The sequence below is a fragment of the Amblyomma mixtum genome, chromosome 5, assembly GCF_055824585.1.
Source record: "Amblyomma mixtum isolate Tamu chromosome 5, ASM5582458v1, whole genome shotgun sequence".
In the NCBI taxonomy this organism is placed as follows: Eukaryota; Metazoa; Arthropoda; class Arachnida; order Ixodida; family Ixodidae; genus Amblyomma; species Amblyomma mixtum.
The window spans coordinates 112,353,331-112,373,530 of record NC_143016.1 but is presented as its reverse complement, the minus strand read 5'-3'; the positions used below and the strand labels follow the sequence as shown (position 1 = coordinate 112,373,530).

The 20,200-nt window shown below is 48.9% G+C and overlaps 1 protein-coding gene across 1 annotated transcript in view; it reads left to right on the top strand.

The window, feature by feature from the left end:
* Positions 1-17,961, top strand: part of LOC149343374 (ATP-binding cassette sub-family A member 17-like) — a 59,180-nt gene extending 41,219 nt beyond the window's left edge. Inside the window, exons 12-18 of the mRNA XM_089542380.1 lie at positions 1,293-1,453; positions 2,014-2,578; positions 5,096-5,304; positions 6,355-6,680; positions 13,452-14,069; positions 15,213-15,441; positions 17,656-17,961. Of these exons, the coding sequence (XP_089398506.1) occupies positions 1,293-1,453; positions 2,014-2,578; positions 5,096-5,304; positions 6,355-6,680; positions 13,452-14,069; positions 15,213-15,441; positions 17,656-17,961 (2,414 nt within the window). The remainder of the gene's footprint in view (positions 1-1,292; positions 1,454-2,013; positions 2,579-5,095; positions 5,305-6,354; positions 6,681-13,451; positions 14,070-15,212; positions 15,442-17,655) is intronic.
* Positions 17,962-20,200: the final 2,239 nt, after the last annotated feature.

The following is a 20,200-nucleotide window of genomic DNA, read 5'->3' as shown; positions in this document are numbered from 1 at the left end:
TTCAGCGAGCGTCAAATGCCGAATCTGCCGGGTACTTAGGCACCAGTCCTTTCCGTACAAAAGAAGCAGAATGGTTTATTTCATAAAGTCGACACATTCGTACGGGATCTTTAAAGGGGTTGTCTCTCGTAAAAATGTGCAGCTTTGGCCGGTAGTCTACGCCATAATATTACGGAGCACGCCTTTGCAGTCGATTAAAAATGGTGCGCACGTTGCCGCTTGTCCGTGCGTATCTATTCCTTTCCGAAATGCGAGAGAGAAGTTGAAATAGCGGATTGGGCTGCGTGTAATTCTGACAGCGGCTGCACTGCTAACATACTAATTTTTAGTCATACGCGCCAGTCTGAACCAGCGTAGTCATTGCAAGCTGCCACTGACCAGAAAGAGAGCATCTCCTAAAAGCAGTTTCGGTTTGCTGATGCTTGCAGTGTTAGACTTCGATGCAATAGTAACAGCCTAAGTAGGCTGCCTTGCTGCCGCCTCTGCGCACTGATAAGCCTGCGATGCTGAATGAGTACTTGAAGGTGTTCGGTACATTTACTGCCGGAGCTTCGGCCGGGAAGAAATCGGCAATTATAGGCGCTTCTTTCTTTTATTTTTTTCAGCTAGCGGAATGTTCATTCGGCTGTAATGGCTTTAAGACAACTGATAGCATCGGTTTCGTTTATTAACAACTTCAGATATTTTCTGAACGAGTGTGTTCTGATCAGAATAAAAATGTTACAGGCGATTATTGACATTCATGCAAAAGAGCATGTGTTAGTATTAGTGTTTCCCGCCTACGGTGGCGGGGTGCTTCATCTTGTTCATCAACCCCAGCTTCTCACCGAGCACCCCTTCTCCATTTTTTCCATCTCGTTTTTTTTCGGCAAACTCGCTTTCCTTCTCATCACGCGTGGCCTGCATCCAATCCGTCTTCTCTCCCTTTCTTCGCTTTCTTCCTGTCCTCTCTCGCCCTTTCCTTCCGTCCACCTTGTCTCCTCTCCCCATGGATTTGACACGCTGCCAACGCAGAGAGAGATTCCTGCCACGCCGCGTCCCTCCTCTCCCCAAAATCATCACGAAGAACCTCGTATCGTTTCGCTCCACAGTTGTGCACTAATGCGGAATAAAATAACTGCCAGCTAAAGCTCTAGATCCAGCTCCATGTCTTCTGACCCGGGACAAACGCAGCTCGAGGGTAGCCATAGAAATATATAACTGATGATTTCACTGCGATGTAGATAATGGCCAACGATTGATTTTACAAAGTAAGTTGGTTTTCTTGTGCGCTTTACATTCATGTGGCGTAGGGTACCTGCGCTACGTGCAAGAGACCGCGGAGCTGGCGAAAGCACTCGACGAACACACTGCGAAGCGAGGCATCCGGATCGACATAGCTACACACGGTGTCGCTGACTCTCTCGCCCATGGCAACGTGTCAGCACGCTTTGCCTTCGAGCTCGGAACTAAGGTTAGTAGAATGCGTTTCGTAAGCTCTGGTTATATAGTTACCAGACCTGCCCCTTAAAACCGTTAGCAGTTTGTCTCTCGATGTGGAGACGCCGCAGCATGCGCGCTGACGCGACGTGACCATCCGCAGGAAGGGTGCTTCCTTAAGAACACGACGTCATGTCTGCGCGTCGTCACTTTTAGCGGCTGAGAATTAGCGGTACCAGTCCAGGAGAACCAGTGTCAGACGTATTTGCCAGAAGCAGGATCGAGATACGCCCTGTGCGATTCCTACGACTGGATTAATAGCTGAATGACAGCGACTGAAATCAAACGTATACCTTATTGGCTAGAGTGGGTCCCTCTCCTATTCTTTACGGCGTACATTTAGCGTCGTTCTGGATATCAGAGGTTGGTATACCAAGCTAACCTTCATCGACATTCGCTATCCGCAGTATTCTATGAAGTGGATCGCTGGCAGTTGTCACGAATCCATGAGGCTTGCTATGACGTGACACTCACTTATCCAAGCGTGTCAACATATCTTGTTTTCTCTTGTCCCTACGACATCGTCCATTGCAGGCACTGGTGGCCTGGTACAACGTCCAAGCCCGGCGGTCGGAGGCTCTCTCACTGCTGCTCCTCCAGGGAGCCGTGCTAGAGCACATCACCGGCAATACCGAACACCATATCGAGGCGGCGCTCGAGTTCCTCCCCGGAGGTGCCTCTGTGAGCCCGGTGAACGTGTTCTCGTGGCTTTCTGACGTGGAGCTTAAATTGAGCGGGGCTACCTTTGTACCAATCTCTCTGGGCCTCTTCACCGCCTCGGCGACCCTCTTTCCGTCCCTGGACCAGACCGACGGTGGCCGGCTTCTGCAGCGGCTCGCTGGAGTGCCAGGAGGCTTGTACTGGCTGTCCAACATGCTCTGGGACTATTCCGTGCTGTACCTGCTGTACCTGCTTCTGCTTGCCCCCATGGTGGTCATCTGGGGCTTCGGTGACAGTCTCCAGTTCTGGTCTTCCGTGGTGCTGCTGTTCGCTTCCTATGGGTGGGCAGCTATACCTCTGTCCTACTTGGTGGCGCAAGTGGCGGGATCCCGACCTTCTAGGGCTTTCTCTCTGGCGATCGTCATCAAGTGTGTCTTAGGTGAGCTTCATTGTACTGTCGAGGCCCTGGTGAAGGTAAATGAAATTTGTTTGTGTTTTCGCAGTGAAGTTGCAAGTCCATGGAAGTTCTTGTGCTCGTTTAGTTAGACCTTTAGTACGAAGTGGCCAAGCCCATAACGAAAAGAACCGGAAAGGACAATGGACAGCATAATTACTTTTTCGAGCCGTAGTATTGCATACTTTAAAAATACCGTCTTACGGCCCCGCTCGTGTATGGGTCTCTCCCGCCAACTAGGCAACGAATCATTTGGAAAAGGAAAACGGCAAAGTGCAACTGCGTCTCATGAGCAAACATTTTCTTGAGTTCTGCACTTCGCGGGAAGCTGTCATATAATGTATTCTGGCCGCTGCTGTTATGTCATCTTCTAGCATGCGTGCATCTTCTAGCATGCAGCTCTGCAGCTGTACAGGCGTCTCATTTCTAATTAGAAATCAGACACCTGTACTGGGAGCGGGTGGTAACGGCTATTCAGTAACTAATGCCGGATGGCCGGCTAAGAAGAACATCACTGCAGCTCGTCTGCTCGTCGCACCTGCAACTAGGTGCCAGATAAAGCGACATTCTGAATAAAACTTTAAAACTTATTGTTGGAAAACTTAACTTACAAATGCTGTTTACGCGCAAGTGGCGGACTCCGCCAAAATTGCGAATAAATTGACATATGATTACGGTAGTCGGTAATGGGAATTTTTTGCTTAGTTCTTCACACGGCACCTGCCACGCCTGGCAGGGGGCATATTAAGCTGCTAGCCACCCTCCGGTACCCTCTCGTGGCAGCCACCCTCCATGTGGTGTTTCTCTCTGGCTGCTCAATACATGTCAGGGGTACTGCAATGTTAATGGATGTCGAGTGCGCACGAATGCAAATTGTACAGACCTTGTCACAACCGGATAGAGTGTAGGCGGGGGGGGGGGGGGGGGTGCGGAGGGAGGATACTGAGCCCACCGTAAAATTTTCTTTCCAAAGCAGGTAGTCTCTGCAACGAGTAGGACACAATGCGACATCCATGTGGCTGAGTTATTGTTTGGAACGGCGCATAGAAACTTCTTACGTCGACTTTTGGATGTTGCTCATTACCTCACTGCTCTGTGATCAACTGCAAAGTGTCATGCTGACCGGCCTTTTCTTCCTGCAGCTAGACATGCACGGGGCTAGCTTTAGTGCACTGAAAAATGAAAAGCCATTGCACTGGAAAGAAAAATGATAGAGCCGGGACTCGAACCGCAGCGCCCTCAGTCTTCAGCTGGGCGCGCTGAGGAAGGCTCGTTCCACTTCGTTCTGCAATGCCAAATTTAACCTCGTTTGCCACGCCATACGTACCGCGCTGAGGAAAGGAACAAAGAACTTCGGCCTTGAAAATCATCATCGCTAGTTGCCACAGTTGTGGCTCACGCTACGTTGAGACTCGGGCCCAGGATCTGCGTCGGCAGAACATTCCGAGACGTCTTCTTTTTGCGCGAAGGATGAACACAAAGTCTTCATATTTACATTACGTTCAAGCGGTTGAAAGCGCAGGGCGCAGACAGGCGCGTTTTTACAGGAGAAAGCTCCAGACTGCGAGGCTATACGCGCCCCACACCACTGAGTCCACCTCGAGTCCGCAAGAACCTGCGTCTGCCACACGCCTTATAATGCGACGACGCACCGATTCGTTCGGCATAAGGAAGGCCTGCTGTGCCTTCTGATAAGCAAAGACAGGAAGACAAAAATGAAAATGAGATAAAAATAAATTAAAGAACATTGTCCTTGTCTACGAAGTGATATTCGGAGATGACCACGGGCTTCTTGACTCTTTAATGCTGTGATGCGAACCCCTTCAAGCAGCGCTAAGTCTTACGCGGAGAGTACTATGACGCAATATAAACGGCCTTCATGTGATTACCCGCGAGCGACTGCATAAAGATTTTGCGCTAGGGTGACCTGTATTTGAAGACAGTAGTACATTGCAGCTCAATCGACTTGGGACGTGAATGTGATTTGGACCCGCACGTAGAATCAGAGAAAGCCATAACAATGGCTCAGTGACGGGAAATTTGTGGCGATAGTTCAACGAACTTGTCTAGGGACGCATCAAAGCTGCTGCCGCGCTGTATCATTGCGTCGCGCAGGTAAACCATATAGCACAATTTCTTATCTTGGTGAAGCTTTATGAGTGTGTGTTTACAGCGCACACTTTTCTAGTGAGGAAGAAAGAAGAGGCTTGCGGACTCATCTTTCCAAAGCGCCGATGGCAGCATTAGTGAAAAGTCCCATTTCATTCTTCGGAAAATTAAAAACCATTATGGACTTCTCGAGAGACGCGTGTGTGTGCTTCACAGCGTTGCCTTCCTTTTGCTCCCATCGTGTCCATAGAAGCATAGCCCGCTGTGCAGACCACGACATCCTGAAGCGGGATCGTAGAACAGCTCCTTGCCTCTGAAACTCCCTGAGTTCGCTAATCTCCGCAGCCATCTTCAGCGCCGGTTGGTTACAGGCGAGTACGGTGTTTTCCACAGGGGTCCTGGCAATGCTGTACGTGATCCGGTTGCACATATTGTACAACACGGGCGAGGAAGATCTACTGGACAAGCACACGCTCGAGCTGGTCACCACCCTACTGCGCACGCTGCCCACTGTGGCACTCTCCTGGGGTCTGGGTCGGGCTATGTGGCTTACCTCTCTCAACGAGCTCTGCCACATGAACAACGACGCCGACTTCATGCAGGTGAACGCGCTCAGGGACCATTTCAACGAACTGCTCGCCCACCTTATTCTCCATTGCTTGATCCTTGATCTAAAGAGAGCGCATTTGGCGGGTATTTTCAGATCAAGAATGGCCCTTTACGTCTATTCATCGAGAGCATATAGCAGCTGCATCTCACCCGTACTCACCTGTAGGGTAGAAACGTGGAAGAAAGAGGGAGAAAAATAAGTTTAATGCACAAAAAAAATGAGTGGGTGGGCCCTCATTCCAGGAGCCTATTGGCTTTTGCCGCCGCTCTTCGCAGTTCACCAGCGACAGCTGGTCTTCTGAATGTGAGCTGGACAGCGCCGCCTCCCAGTCCTCACTTGTTGGGTCATTGATTCCTTGAGTCCTAGAGGCTAATGGAAAGAATCAATTGTTGTGGAGGACAACGCAGCGAGATTTGAGAAGGAAAATTATAGGTGTAACGTTGAGACAGGATGAGGGCAGAGTGGGGTCAGGGAACCACTGCGGGTTAACGAAATCCTAGTTGAAATCAAAAAGAAGAAATGGGCTTCGGCAGGGCATCTATTGAGAAGGCAAGTGATCGTCGTTAGCAGTAACGCACTGAATTCCAAGAGAAGGCAAGCGTACTAGCGTATGGCAGGAAGCTAGGCGGGCGGATGAGATTAAAACGACGTTTGTGGGTATAAGGGGCCCACAGGAGGCACACGACACAGTTAATTGGAGAGATATGGGAGACGCCTTTGTTCTGTAGTGCAAGTAGTCAGGCTGGTGATCATGATAATCTGGAAAATTAATAAATAAGTAAAGCACAAAACTATTTCTTTATTCTTTCCTCACAATCTTTCTAAACAGGTGCTCCGCTAAGTGATGTCTTTACCTCGTTTTGAAGCATTTTGTGGAATTTCCTACCGGTAGAAAGCAATGATCAAGATCTGATACTCGGCACTCATACGTACACTTCGACCCTCTTTAAAGCGCACTTGCATCCCTCGTCGTTAGCAACATGGCTAGTGGAACTAGTGCGCTTGTGGTAACCTTACTTCCGGGGCTCCGCCCTTTTTCCAGGCGTGTCGCATCCTGAATGCAACGCAGTCCCCTAGCCAGATGGTGCGCCGCTATTGGTTCCTGGTCCGCTGCTGCAACGCGCGGCTGGCTTGCATGGCCACATCTCGGCGGTGCGTTCTGCCCCGTGCCCACCTGCTGACGTGGAACCCGCACTCGGTGTGGCCCGAGGTGGCCAGCCTGCTGCTCACCGGCCTCCTCTGCCTGGCCGCCCTGTGCTTCACGGAGACCAACGTGTGGTGGCTGCTGCGGAGAGTCTGCGGGTACCAGCCACACCTCTACGTCAGCCGCCCGCCCCAGTGCCTGATGGACGAAGGGGAGAAGGAGCGGTGAGCATCCTGCCGAAGCATGCGTCTCCCTCAGCGCGTGGGAACAAAAGTCAGATGTGCTTTCATGTAAGGAAGGCCGATGAACTTCCTAAATTCGCCTCCGCAGTGGCACCTCAAGACGGCGTATGAATGTACGAGAAATCTTCTCTTTGATTAATGCAACATAAAAAAGAACCCATTTAAATCCTGCTGTGCCTTTTAACGGTTGCAGACTTACCTTGCGATAAATATTCAAATAGGCAGCAAAATTATTTGTCTATTATAATGAGCACTCCATAGGACAGATTATACCGGGTGTGTCAGCGAATGATATAAATATGTATAACTACATATCTATAACAAACGATAATTTTTCTCTAGAAACACTATTAGCCGCTGCGAAAGCCAGTCACTAGGAAATGTATCTGAATACTGAAGCTAATCAACTACCATTTAAACTTTACTTGTGTAAATAGGATAGTCTGGTGGTTAGCGGCAATAGGGAGTCCGAAGATACAGACAAGACGATGTCATAGTTTTGGAAATTAATGAAAAGTGTTTCTCTAAACCTCTGCAACGCGAGAAAATCGGTGCTTTTTTCCAGACAAGAACTGGAGCGGAGCGCATGAGATGCGCAGGAAACTGGGCGCAAACGCAACGTCCACTGATGACATGTAACGACCACGGCGCCGATTTAAGAATGCCTTTTCTATTTTACCACTGCTTGCACTTTCCTTCGCTCCGTCACTCTCAAGAATAACGACCACGCAGTTGATGATGCCTATTTTTTTCTATTCACCCACTGTGGCAGCAAACGTCTTGGCACAGCGTAGAACAAATGTGCGAGCAGCTGGAATTCGGTGCCGTAAGCCATGCTATACGTCATCAGCGGGGGTTGCATTTGCACCTTTTTCCTTACGCGCCTCTTTCGCCCAGTGACAGTTTTATGTGGAAGAAAGGGGAGCTGTTGAGAAAGACTATTTCTTCCTTTCAGCAGTTGATCTGGCATCGACTAGTCCATGACTTGGAACTCCCAACTGCCACTAACCTCCTTAAAATGCTGAATAAAAGTTAAATAGTGCAACACAGTTAATTCGACCCCTAGTTAGGTTGATTTTTAACAGTAACTGACACCCACCGCCACTGACAGTTTCAGGTGCAGTCTAGATTATTAAATTTGCACAGCCAAATCTAACTTGTTTTGGCTCGGCACATGTGCAGCGCTGAGAAAAGAAGGAAAGAACTTCAACCTTGAAAATTGTCAGGATCAGTTCCCGCCGCTGTGACTCATGTTGTGTTGAGATTGGGGTCCAGACGCTGGGCCGACATCACATTCCGAGGCCTCTCTTAGAGGGAGGAGAGAACAAAGAGACTGTATCATTGCATTTGCACAAGCGATTGAAAGCACAAAGCGCAGACAGACGCGTCTTTACAGGAGAATGATCCTACTGCGAGACTGTAAGGCTCCACACCACATGAGTCCACCACGAGTCCACCCCATCCTGCGTCTGCGATAGACCATATATGCGATGATGTTCTCCAGCGTCTGTAGGAGTCTTTCGGTAGAGGCCGGCTCGTGCACGTGCTAGTGGTCACCTAAAGATCACCCGCGACGTGCTCGCAGGTGAGAAGGATGGCCTGTTTGGCTTGGTGCACACTCGCCGAAAATCCGCTGGCACGAGCTCCACACACCGCCATTTCCCACCGATTCGCTTTCCATATGACACGCCGTTGCGCATTGAGCAGTGCGACCGGCTAGTGGCAATTCTTGGTCGCCTACACGCCCGGTCAGAACGGTCCGTCTGCCGCCTGAAGAGGTCGCGAAAAGGGCGCAATGATGATCGTCCTTTGTATGGCAGTTATACACAATTCCTCCGCACGCATAATGCTGCTTACCACAGCGTTTCTGGGTCTGCTGCTTGAACGATCACAATCTCACACGGACTTCCGCCAGGCCCGTCACACATAATTCACGCAATCCCAGGAAACATTACCTATGCGCACGAATAGAGTACATACCAGTAGTAATATCGAGCCACCGATGTCGACCCACGTCTTGTGCACTCTTCGGATGCACGGACCAGCCTCATCAATCGTTTGAATTGCCAAGGGACCATCGCCGACTCAAAGTTCGCACTTCTTAGTTATCAGAGAATGTAGCTACATACCCGCTTACTCTTTCCAAAAACAACTGGTAGCTAAACAGCGCTCTGATCAACTAGCGAAGGTGGTCACTGCATCGTTATCTCCTACAACCTTAACATTGTAAGCTGGTCCGAGCAAAGGACATCCTTCTCCTCTTCTATAAAAAGCATCTTAAGTGGGGAGCAATGCATCGATCTCTTTTAAACCAAGTAACGGCATACCCCAGCAAAGTCAGCTTAGAAAGACAGCCCCCGAGGTGTCTTTGTGGTTGTGGCGCTCGCCTACTGACCTGAAAGACGCAGGTTCGATCTTGACCGTCCACTAGATGATATCAGTGCACGTCAATGAACCCAACATAGTTGAAATTATGCGGAGTCCTCCATTTTGGCGTCCTTCATAGCATGAGTGGCTTTGAAACATTAGACCTCATAAAACCTCACAAATAATGTGTCGGCGCGAAAACTCGTTCCCCTACCTCGACGGTCCTGTCATCCTATCCTAGGTTCGTGTCTCACTCACGTATACTAAGCGGAACACAATCCCTTGCCCCGACTCAGTTTGGTATTATCGCTTTCGCAACCAATCTGATACGGACCTTTAGCATCTAACGCATTGCATAAATGAGGGCTGGATCTCTGGCACCCTTGCATCCGCATAGAATACTGCAGCAATAAACGTTATTCGCCTGTCAGAACTCGCTCCCTTGCTTATCAGCATTTAAAATCTCTTACATCCTTTATTGGTGAGGTAATGGAGAAAGTTAAATTCAATCTCCAGGAATTGCTGTCAGACCCCCCCCCCCCCCCCCCCCCTTGCACTGTCGGAAATTCGGACATTCGGCAATGTCTGTCGGGAGACCATACTGACCAGCGTGGAATCCACAGGATGTGGCTTGTTCGTATACATCGATGTCCGGAGCTTCCGATGCGAAAGGCATGCTACGCTAACATTAGACTCCCATCGGCATCCCCTCCTTTCTCGGCAGACAGGGGTACACCGAAGGGGTGTGTAAGATCTATTTTACCCTTCGCAATTACTATGCGGCACTTTTCCCTCCTCTGCTGCCTGCCACACCGTGTATTCGCCATGTCATGTGTGCGGATGACGCAGTATGGGCAGTTAGGGGGACACTGGGACACACTGAGCTGGAAACTACAGCTTCCAAATTAAATCGCCACACCGTATGCCAAGGTCGCCGCACTAGAACTTTTATTAAACAAATCTGAAGTTATTACGGTCATCAAGCTGCGCCGCCGGAAAACACCCCACCACCATCCTGGTCACCATGGGAAACTCGCTAGTCGAGTAGGTCAGCCGTAACTAGGAAACTGATATATGTTTCAGGGTACGCGTACTTAGTTTAGTTTTGCTTTCACACTTTTATTTATGTAGTTTTTGTAAGTGTATATCCCTTTGCATCCCGAATTTTTTTGTGGGGGAGAAAAAAAATCGCTGGTGGTTTTTTGCGGTTAAGAAGGTATTAAAGAGCGCGTGAAAAATTATGAAGACAGTAAGTACAGTGATTTTCAACGGAGAACCATGTCCAGTATACTGGACACTGGGATTTATTTGTTGCACATGATCTGGTTTGCTCGTTGATTGAGCAATGCTGTACGTCATCCCAAGAGCTTAGCTGTTCTTAGAATCACAAGTACAGTACTGCCAGACTTAAGAAAAAGAAGTAACTTGCGCTAGGAGCGACATGTTCTTGGAGTATCGTCTTTGTGCTTGATGAAACATCCAAACACAAGGTCAACTCTGGCGCTTACTTGCTGTGAAAATCGCGAAAACAGTTTTTGCCTGCCTTCAAGCAAAGAAAGACTTTGCATTTTGTGCACTGAACTTATGACTTTGCCTTGCATTCGGAGAGTCGACACCTGGAGGAATTCGCCATCACTTGAGAATCTGGGCAATAGCCTTCTTGATCAAAACGCACGTCAGGGCCTGGTATTTGCACGGCAGCCCTGTGGTGGTGTTCATGTTGAACAGTAGCATCTGTAGATGGCCTACCACGCCGTTTTCTTTCTTGGGAGCCCCTGATAACAGCTTCTGCTACATGCATCCTGAAGTCTAGCAGGTGAAGCACTTGATTCTTCGTGTAGCCTGCCTCTTTGGTGTCTTCTTTGTAACTCAGCCAGCTGGTAACCACGGCGAGATCCGTGAAGTGGAAAATAACTTTTACAGACAATTTCTTAGTTTTTATTTTTATGCGATACAGGTTGATGAGAAAATCGTTCAGGTCTACTCCTCCCTTGTGATTGTTGTAGAAGCGGACGCTTGCCGGCCTTTCGACTTCCAACGTATTTTTCTGTTTCTTGTCGTAACGCCTTGTAGAGTCAACTGACTCAGCTCTATAACATGAAGACAGCAGCGTAACTGACCGCGTATCCATCCATTTCACCGGTTCTTTCGATGTGAATCGGCGCGGTAAATGCCTGTGCCGTCCACGACTGTGCTACTTTTTGGCGTGAACCTTGCGGTCGCATTTCTTTGTCAAACCTTTCGTTTTGGTCATTTTCATCCCCACTTGAAGAATCGTCGCTGCTTTCTTCCAATGGAGATTCTGCCTGGAATTTCTCCACCTCGTCTCCAGAGTCCGAATCGACGTCTAGGTCAGACTGGTCCCCGAACAAAAGCTCTTGAATTTCTTCATTAGTGAGCGTCTTTTCTGCAAATAAAACAACCAAATAGTGCTGAAATTCATATTACTTGAATGAAAAGCACCATCAAGATATTTCTACCAAGACATTAGGAGTTATGCAATTTTGGCGCCAGAAAATATTGAAAATCAAAGGCAACCTGCTTTGCACGGGGAGTTGACAAAACGCGCCAGTTGAATCCTAGTGTCCAGTACACTGGACATAAAAACATTGTCGCAATGCGGAAAAACTACTCATAAATAGGGCACACCTTTAACCACATTGTTTCAAACAGAGCTTAGTTATCTCGCACGAATTTATTTATTTGAATTGAGTGAGGACAAAACGGTAAAACAAATTACTTACTTGAGCACGTCGCACATGGCCGTTTGGTCGCGGAGGACACCATTACTCTGTGCTGCCCTCCTGAGAAGATGCGGCCGAAAGAGGAACTATCTCGATCGAGATATTCCTCGTCTCTTCCGAAAGCCGTGGAAGTGGTTTCGTTTTTTATTTTGGGCTTCGTCTGCTTTTTTCATCGCTTTTTTTCTTATGTCCAGTGTACTGGTCACTGGGTCGGAAAGGGATATGGCACTGCGGCAGCTGCTATGGGGATTAGTGACGGAAATATTGACAGCAGATGAAAACAAAAAAGCATTTAGGGAAAAGGTATAAATATACAGTCAGGCAGGAACGAATCGTGAACACTCTTATGCAATGCATTTCTGTTTTGTGGCAACATATCCCTTTAAAATTCGTTTCTAAATACGTATTTCGTCAGAACCTTTATCCAGGGACATGAATCTTGATAGCTATATGCTGCAGCTGGAAATGCACAGGTAAAATATTCGCTGTTCGCATTTAATTCTGGCCTGACTGTACGTGTGCATAATAAAACATCAGATTAAAGTCAGCGCTAGTGTTGCGTTTGGTCCGTCCTTGTTTTTTTCAGGCTGTTTTACAATAGATATCAGTAAGAGTTTGGCTTTCGAGGCACATATTCGCCTTTCGAGAAACATGTTCTGCTCTAGCATCAGTGCAGTCAGGCTCCCAAACCGTTTCTGGTTTGAATTTGAGCATGACAAGTGGGCATATAAGCATCCTGCAGGTGATGCGTTTGCGGCATAAAATAGCATGTCTCTCGCAAGCCGTTTTTGTTCTCCAGCTTTCTTGGGGCAAAAGGACTCTAAATATTTCGTTGTCAGAACCAGGAGAGCGTTTCGAATTCACTGCTATGTCGAACCCTAGTAGCATACATATCCGTGAAAAAGAAAAGGCGGCTATTAATATAAAGCCGTTGATTTCTATTGCTGCGTCTTGTCATCTCAGCTAGGCGCGCACTGTTGCGATTACAGCGGACACGTTATCATTGCCGAATCCACCTCCAGTGCTCAGTCCAATGGAAAGAAAAATGTTTAGTGTTGAGCGTGTGATCGCCGCCTGCTGTGCGTAGGTGACCTGCCTGGCTACGGCTCCGCCTTCTATCGCAATGTTCGCGCACTCCGTAAAAGCAGGAATTAGTTCTCGCTGCACAAACCGCATTAGTTTGCTCAGAGGAAGCCTCCAGATGCGTTTTTGGGCCCGCTGCTGCCTTTGAGATTGGCTATTTAGCTTCATGGAACATTCACCCCACAATCTAAACAGGCAATAAGCGGCGGAGAAATAGGCGCCACAAACGCGCTCGCGTCTGTTCTGACATAGCTTCAAGTACAACGCGGCGATACCGGAAATTCTTCGCCTAAAGCGCTTTGGCACGCCCCAATGTATATCAGTTTACAGCTGGGCGTACCTCTTCACCAACGCAAAAACCCACAAGGTCAGCTTACCGTCTCTTTCTTGCAAGGCATCCGAAGCGGCTCAAAGAGTTTCCTTTGAAAGAGTGTCCTATCGCAAGTATTTGCTTGTGGAAGTGGGGTTATTTCTTGCCTCAGGACAGCGTGCTTGGTTTATATAATTAAATGATCGAATGCACGCCGTGGGAAGTGACAACGCTCCTTCGCGCTTGCAGCCAGGTGCGCCACTTCAGAGATAAGACACTTCCGTGCCTGGACACGCTGGTGGTGAATCACCTGCGTCAGGAGGCTGGCCCGTATGCTCCTCTGCACGACCTCAGCTTGTGCCTGCACCGGCGAGAGTGCCTGGCAGTGCTCGGACCCACGGGCAGCGGCCGATCTCTGCTTCTGCGCGTGCTCACGGCCCAGATGCCCATCTCGGACGGCAACGCCCACCTGCGGGGCGCAGACCTGTTCGCACACCCGACCGAGTTTGTGCGCGCGCTGGGCTACGCGGGCGAGGAGCGCAGAGCCGTCGGCTGGCTCACGGGCCGTCAACTCCTGCGCCACGCAGCCCGCCTGAGGCGCTTGCCGGCGGCAGGTGTGCAGCCGCTAGTGGAGCAGCTGCTGCGCATGCTCGATCTGGTTGAGAAGGCCGACAGGCCGGCGGTCGAGTACAGCTCGGGCGAGCGAACAAAGCTGGCCGTGGCACTGGCTCTAATCGGGGCGCCTCCCGTGGTGCTTCTGGACAAGCCGACAGAGGGACTGGATCCTGTAGCCAGGAGGCGTGTCTGGCACTGCATCATCACTTTCGTGAAGAAGACTCATATGTCGGTCCTACTGGCAACCGACGAGTGAGTAAACGAGCGCTGTAATTTGGAGAACGCGATGAGGCGATGTGCCCTGGGCAGCCCATCAATACAATGCCTTTAAATGTGAAAGCACTTAAACGCTCGCCTACACCGACTAAGAATCATCTCACCGTACGCACGTCCTTACCTACTTGCGATCTTGTGACGTTGCCTATACGAACCCGAGTAACTACCCGATCTTACCCGAGTACATACTTACGATCTTTTGCCGTTGCCTAGCAGCCCAAGTTACTACTGGAGCTTACCAGAGTTACTCGGGTAAGCTCGTTAATAAGTAAGGTAAGCTGCTGGGTAAGCTCGGAGGAGCGTCGCACGTGTTTCACGACAGGTTGCTGGGGAGGAGCAACATGAATCGTGCAATCCCTACCGGTGGCTGTAGTATAAACAGCCATCTGCCAGTGCAATGGCGTATCGCTTAACCGCTGCAACACTCCGTTGGTCGTGGTATGAGAACTCGCCGCCGTCTATGAATGCTAATCAGATAATGACCATTTCTGCATTTATGGGCATTAACCCACTGAACTTATCGCGTCATACCCTTAAGGCGGAGCTTTAATTTCGGTTTACCTACCAAATTTTACGTGTGTTTCCACAAGCAGCATTACGTACTTATGAAAGCAGATACTACCGGTGAAAGTTAAGACCTTCACGAAACGCGAGAAACGGGCAGAGAGCAGGTGCAATGGCAGTCAACGACTGCCTTGTGTTACTTTCAGAGGTTAGATGACGTCAAAGCCGTCCTTCTCCTCCACGGGTGTTTTTCGAGCCACCCGTTAATATTGAAGCTACCGATATTGAATTTCGCTAACTAGTACTGATGACCTCTGTCCCTTTCATTGTTCATTTCTGTTCTGTGTGGTAGCTGAGTCGCCATGCAAGAAACAGTTACTTTTGCAGGCATGCAAAGCGTGCTTACACTTAGTGTGTATATGTTCAGAAATGCTTGGAATGTTTCTTTTTGTAGACATTTTGCAGAAACACCTGCACGGAAAATGCGGGCTACATTTCTCCTCTGCTTTTATTTGCAAAGTTGTACGCCTAATGAGCGTACGCACAACAAAGTTCGCTTTTCCACCGGCAACACTGCGTGCTTGAAGCTGGCCGGTGTATCTTCCTCGGTCGCAGCATTGAAGAGGCAGAGTCGGTAGCCTCTCGAGTGCTCTTCCTGCACCGGGGCCGTGTTCGGCCCATGCTTAGTGCCGCCGACCTCGATCCGGCTGCCGAGCGTGGATACGAGATCACCGTGTCCCTGAATGGACTGAGCGGCTTGACGGCGACCGCCGCGATGCAGGAGATCCAGGAGACTGTGCAAAGCCTCTTCCCAGGCCGCACCCTCGGTGTCACCAAGCTCCAGGTGAGAACTCTTTGTTCGCGCCCCACTGCCTCCATTGGCTCTCCGCTACGCGCTCACGTGCAGTTTTTTAAAAACGAAAGCTTTTGTTGGAGCGGTTACGCAGTTTCCCTATAGTAGTGCGAAGGGTTACAGCAGCCGGCTTTCCAACAAGTCAGCGTACTCATGAGCACATGATATTCTATGACACGATTTCTCGAAGTGAAAAGGTTGCTTATAAACATTACACGACGCAACCTGAAAGTGACCCGCATTATATGCTGCGATTTCAGTGACTCGCTGCTGCGAATATTCTTCTGTGACTGAAGAAACCGCCGATCCAGTCACATAGGATTACGGATGGATTTTGGTCTAGTTAGAATGAAGTCATAATGTCGGACTGACTCCTCTTCAAGTGTCCAAAAGGGCGCTTTGTGACGTCGTTTCCTCTGCCGGTGGAAGCAGCGGAACAACCAACCCGAGCACTGTGTTTCGAGTGTTCAAGTTTTGTGTTGCCAATGCAAATATTATGCAATCAACCTTGTGTGTCGCTCCAACAGAATTGGTTGGCTCTGCGTGGCATGCGAAACCATTCATCGAAAATCACGCGGCGACATCGGCGATTGCGCCGTATTTTCTTGCTCCAGTGGCGTCATGTCAAACGGCCCCCGCCTGGGATTGCCTTGTTTTGAACCTGAGATTTTTGACGCGTGAAAGAACGTTGGAGTTACTGAAAACACGAGGTTGCCAACCAAAGCTAATCCTTCAAAAGGCCACAACAAGTGCTTTTAGGATAAAAATGGCTACTTCTGAACTAAGCATAACCGCAGTAGTGGCCTAGTCGTTTCAGCATGCACCTTGCATGCGGGAGGTACGGGGTTAGAACCACAGTGCCGCCGGGTACCCACCGGTTATGCAATGGGTACAAGCTTTCCCCTGCCTGGTGGTCGGCTTCTTGACGGTGAAATTCTTCGGAAATGCGTCTTTGACCTCACTTTGACTATAAAAAAAAACTTTTTTGCCATGGCGCACTTTGGCCATAGATGCACTTCTGCCGCAAAAATTGATCATCATCACTATCAACATCCGAACAAGGCATAAAAAAATACGTCTTCTGCTTGTCTTTGTTGACAGTGTCTTAAGCCGCGGAAAATTTAAGCATGCTGCTTTCTTCCTGGGTAGCATCATCGAACAAGTGCGTCGCTGCAGTTGTAACCTTATTAGGAGTTATTACCGGCGTGCTAAGTGCCAGGCAGCCTATTCAGCGCAATACTTGCTTTAACGTCGAGCTAGGCCGAAGCTCGCCGATTAGTGGATATGACATGAGATCTGAAGAAGGCTTGTTCCGTAACAGAAGGCAAAATGTATTAAGGGCGCATAAAGATTTTTGTGCATGTCATGTATTTTAGTTGGATTAGGACCTTAAAGGGACCCCTTTCTAGAGTTTGACGTAGAACATATTCATACGTAAACAGAAATTGTAGATTAGTTATAGTATGTACGTATACTTCTATGTTTACATATCAATATGTTCTACGTCAAACAGCGCAATTCCAAACACTAGCACTAACACTTCCAAGCACTAATCTTCTGATGAATCGAGTATATAAACTGCATGGGACGTCTTTTGAAGGGCTGCTACTAAAGAACAAAAGTCGTTTCTTACACAATTTCTCAGTTGATTGTCTAGTATATCATAACCGCTAAGAACGCTTTTACGCTCCGCGGTGAAACGGCTCGTATGGCTACGCCTTTTGCGAGAGTAGTAAAACAAGGCGACAAAGACACCGTTAATTGAGATTCGGTAACTCTCAGCGTTCTTAACACCCGGCGATTCGGAGTGCTTAGTTCGCACGTCACGGAGCATTGCTTTAGCATGGCCAGTCCACTGGCGACATAACCAGGAAACCTTCCGTCCGGGTGTCATTCCCAAAAATTTGGGACAGCGCCCAGACAGTGCCGCTAAGCCTAGTGGCCTATTACGCTCTGATCGGCAGCCATTCGGTCTATCCTCTTTCTTCCTTATGTCACGGATGATCTCAGCACGTTTTTTTTTTTTTAACTTGAAAGCCAAGCACCAAGTTGTGGAGGCCAGAAGTAGAAGTGCTTTTCCCGGATTCGTTTAACACAAGGTGCGCATCGCTAATGTCCCGTGTAGTCTGCCGGAATAGAGGAGCTGCACCTGTTGCGCACCTTCGCAGCAGCGTTTTGCACAGCTCCCTGTCGTGATTGACGCAGTCCTACGTGCGCTTCCGTGTGATGGATGACTCGGTGAACTGGGAACTGCTGGTCGACGCCCTGGACGCCCTTCGGCGTGAGCTGGGGCTGACCGACTGCCGCGTGCTGGTGACTACGGTGCTACAGTGTGCCTTCTATCGGCGTCTCGTGGAACCACCCTCGTCTCCCGCTCCGTCGATGCTCATGTCGCCCTTGTCTCCCCTGCTGGGACCGGCTGCCGCTGGAGGAGCCGGCGAGCTCTACGCTGGCCCACCGCCGCGCTCCGCCTTCCCAAACCCCTACGCGTACCCGACGAGCAAGAAATAAACACGCCGAAGCTGCTGTCTACCATATTCAGCGTCGTACTCTGTGGCGTTGTGAGGTTACGCCCGTGAAACGTTTGATGCTCGTTGTTGGTGCGCGCTCAGGATAATCCTCACTCACTCCTATTCAGCTGGCAGTATTAATCTCGCGATGTTGAAACTGATGCAGAAAAGAATAAATGCGCTTCGTGGGACGTCACACAGGAGTCAGCGCACATGTTCCGCAGAGCTACGCGCTCTTTGGTGGTCAAATTATTATTCTCATCGAAGAAAAGTCTTGTCGTTCATAAAAGTCGCCACTTGTCTGGAGGGCGATGACGACAGCGAAAGAATGATTGGATAGAATTAACGTGTGTAGTATAGGTAGGCAGGTTAGGGTAGGGTTGGATAGGTAGATATTTAGATTCCGCTCAAGAGGCACCGCCTGTCAGAACAGTTGGTGCCGCCCTAAGAGTATGTCGCAATAGCTTAATGGAATGATTCCCATATATTCCAGTCTCAACCCTATTCGCCACAACATGAGCCCTGCTCATATATGGATACATCTCGTGTACAATTTTTGACCCTTAAGAATGGAATATATGGGAATTATATTCATGGAATTCTCCGCCTTACATTCATAGATACCTCGGAGTCCTCATACGCCTCCTGGCGCAGTGGTCCAGCGGTTGAACGATGCGCCCCTGCCTTTCGTTGGCAGGTGTTCCCAGCAGTGGTCCCAGAAAAATAGTGACCAATCTAATTTAGATGCCGCCATCATGGTTAGCAGTTTGTTCACTATCCGGTGGGCAGCCTGTGATGACGCCGCAAAATCACGTGACCTAGGTGGCGCACCTGCCACCTAGGTTGCTCTCTGGAAACTACCTGCCAGAGTTATGCTCCTCATTTTTCGCTCACAACGCCGACGACGCTGACTACGCCGACACCGGTTTTTGTGGAAAAAGATTCCTTTAACACACCATCTTTTTAAAACTTCTGGAGGGTTGTGGTTTGCGCGCTTGTGTAAATTCGCTTTGGTCACAAAACCGCACACCCTTCAGGACTCCTTGGGTTATTGCCTTTATATGCATTATTAGTTATTCTCTACTCACCATTCACAGATGGCCGTGAGTCCTCGTACCACTACTAGCGCAGTGGCGCAGCGGTTAAGCGATGCGCCATTGCACTGGCAGGTGGTTGCTCCTGTCACAGCCACCCGTAGGTATTGTGCTACACATGTTGCTCTTCCGGAGCAACTTCCCGCTCTGCTGGCGCGACGTTCCTTCTAACTTACCCGAGCTTTCTCCTATTATCTGGAGCCAGTGCGGCGCTCCTGTGCGCTTACCAGAATTTGTTCCCGAGCTTCCTCTCATTGACTTCAGCTTACGCGGCGCATCTCCGAGCTTACCTGAGCTTACCCAAAATTCTACTCAGTAACCGATTTACCGAGTGACTCGGGTAAGTCCGGGTAAGTGTCCGCAGTTTCCGTGGACACCATGCAGTAGCAGTGTAATGCTTACTGACCAATAATTGTGGTGTCTGTAACGTCGAAACTTGAGACATGATTTGAACACAAAAGCAAAATTGAAACTTCGCTTTTTCATGTACTGTATGGCGAAATATCCCGGTGACGTCTGCGCCACAGAGCAGATGGGACACAGCGAGATAATCCTGAAGCGTGATGACTTTAAATACAATTCTGGTCTTGAATTAATTAGCTGAATATTAATCTTTCTGCGGTAATTCGAGTAACATGCGATTTGTGTGCAAGTGTTTTTCGCTGCGACAATTTGTTTTCCGGATTGAGCAAAATAGTAAAATGGATTAGGTCGGTATTTTTAGCTGCATACGGCAGCAGATGGAATCCTAACTATCGAAATCATTTATCCACGTTTTTTTCTGACCTAAAGAACAGCTCGAAAACCATATACACTTTCTCCGGGGTGTCTCTTAGGGTTGCATTTCGAGACGGTTTCTGGCAAAAATCTGCGGTTAAAACAACGTGGGAGCAGCGTGGGAAGTATTATTATGCTTTTTTAAAGCATAATAATAGCACGGGTCACCAACGGTGGGAAGAGATGCAGGGTTGTTCAAGGTACTAATCCATATCTTGCACAACACTCAGGCACCTAAAGATTACATTCTGACAAACTGACCTGAAGAGGTGGCATTTGGCGGTAATATAAAATGGGTAGAATGTAATAGAAATAAAGTTGTTTTCAAACGTTGGACTGTAGAGATTTATGTCGCAGGAGGAACGTGTA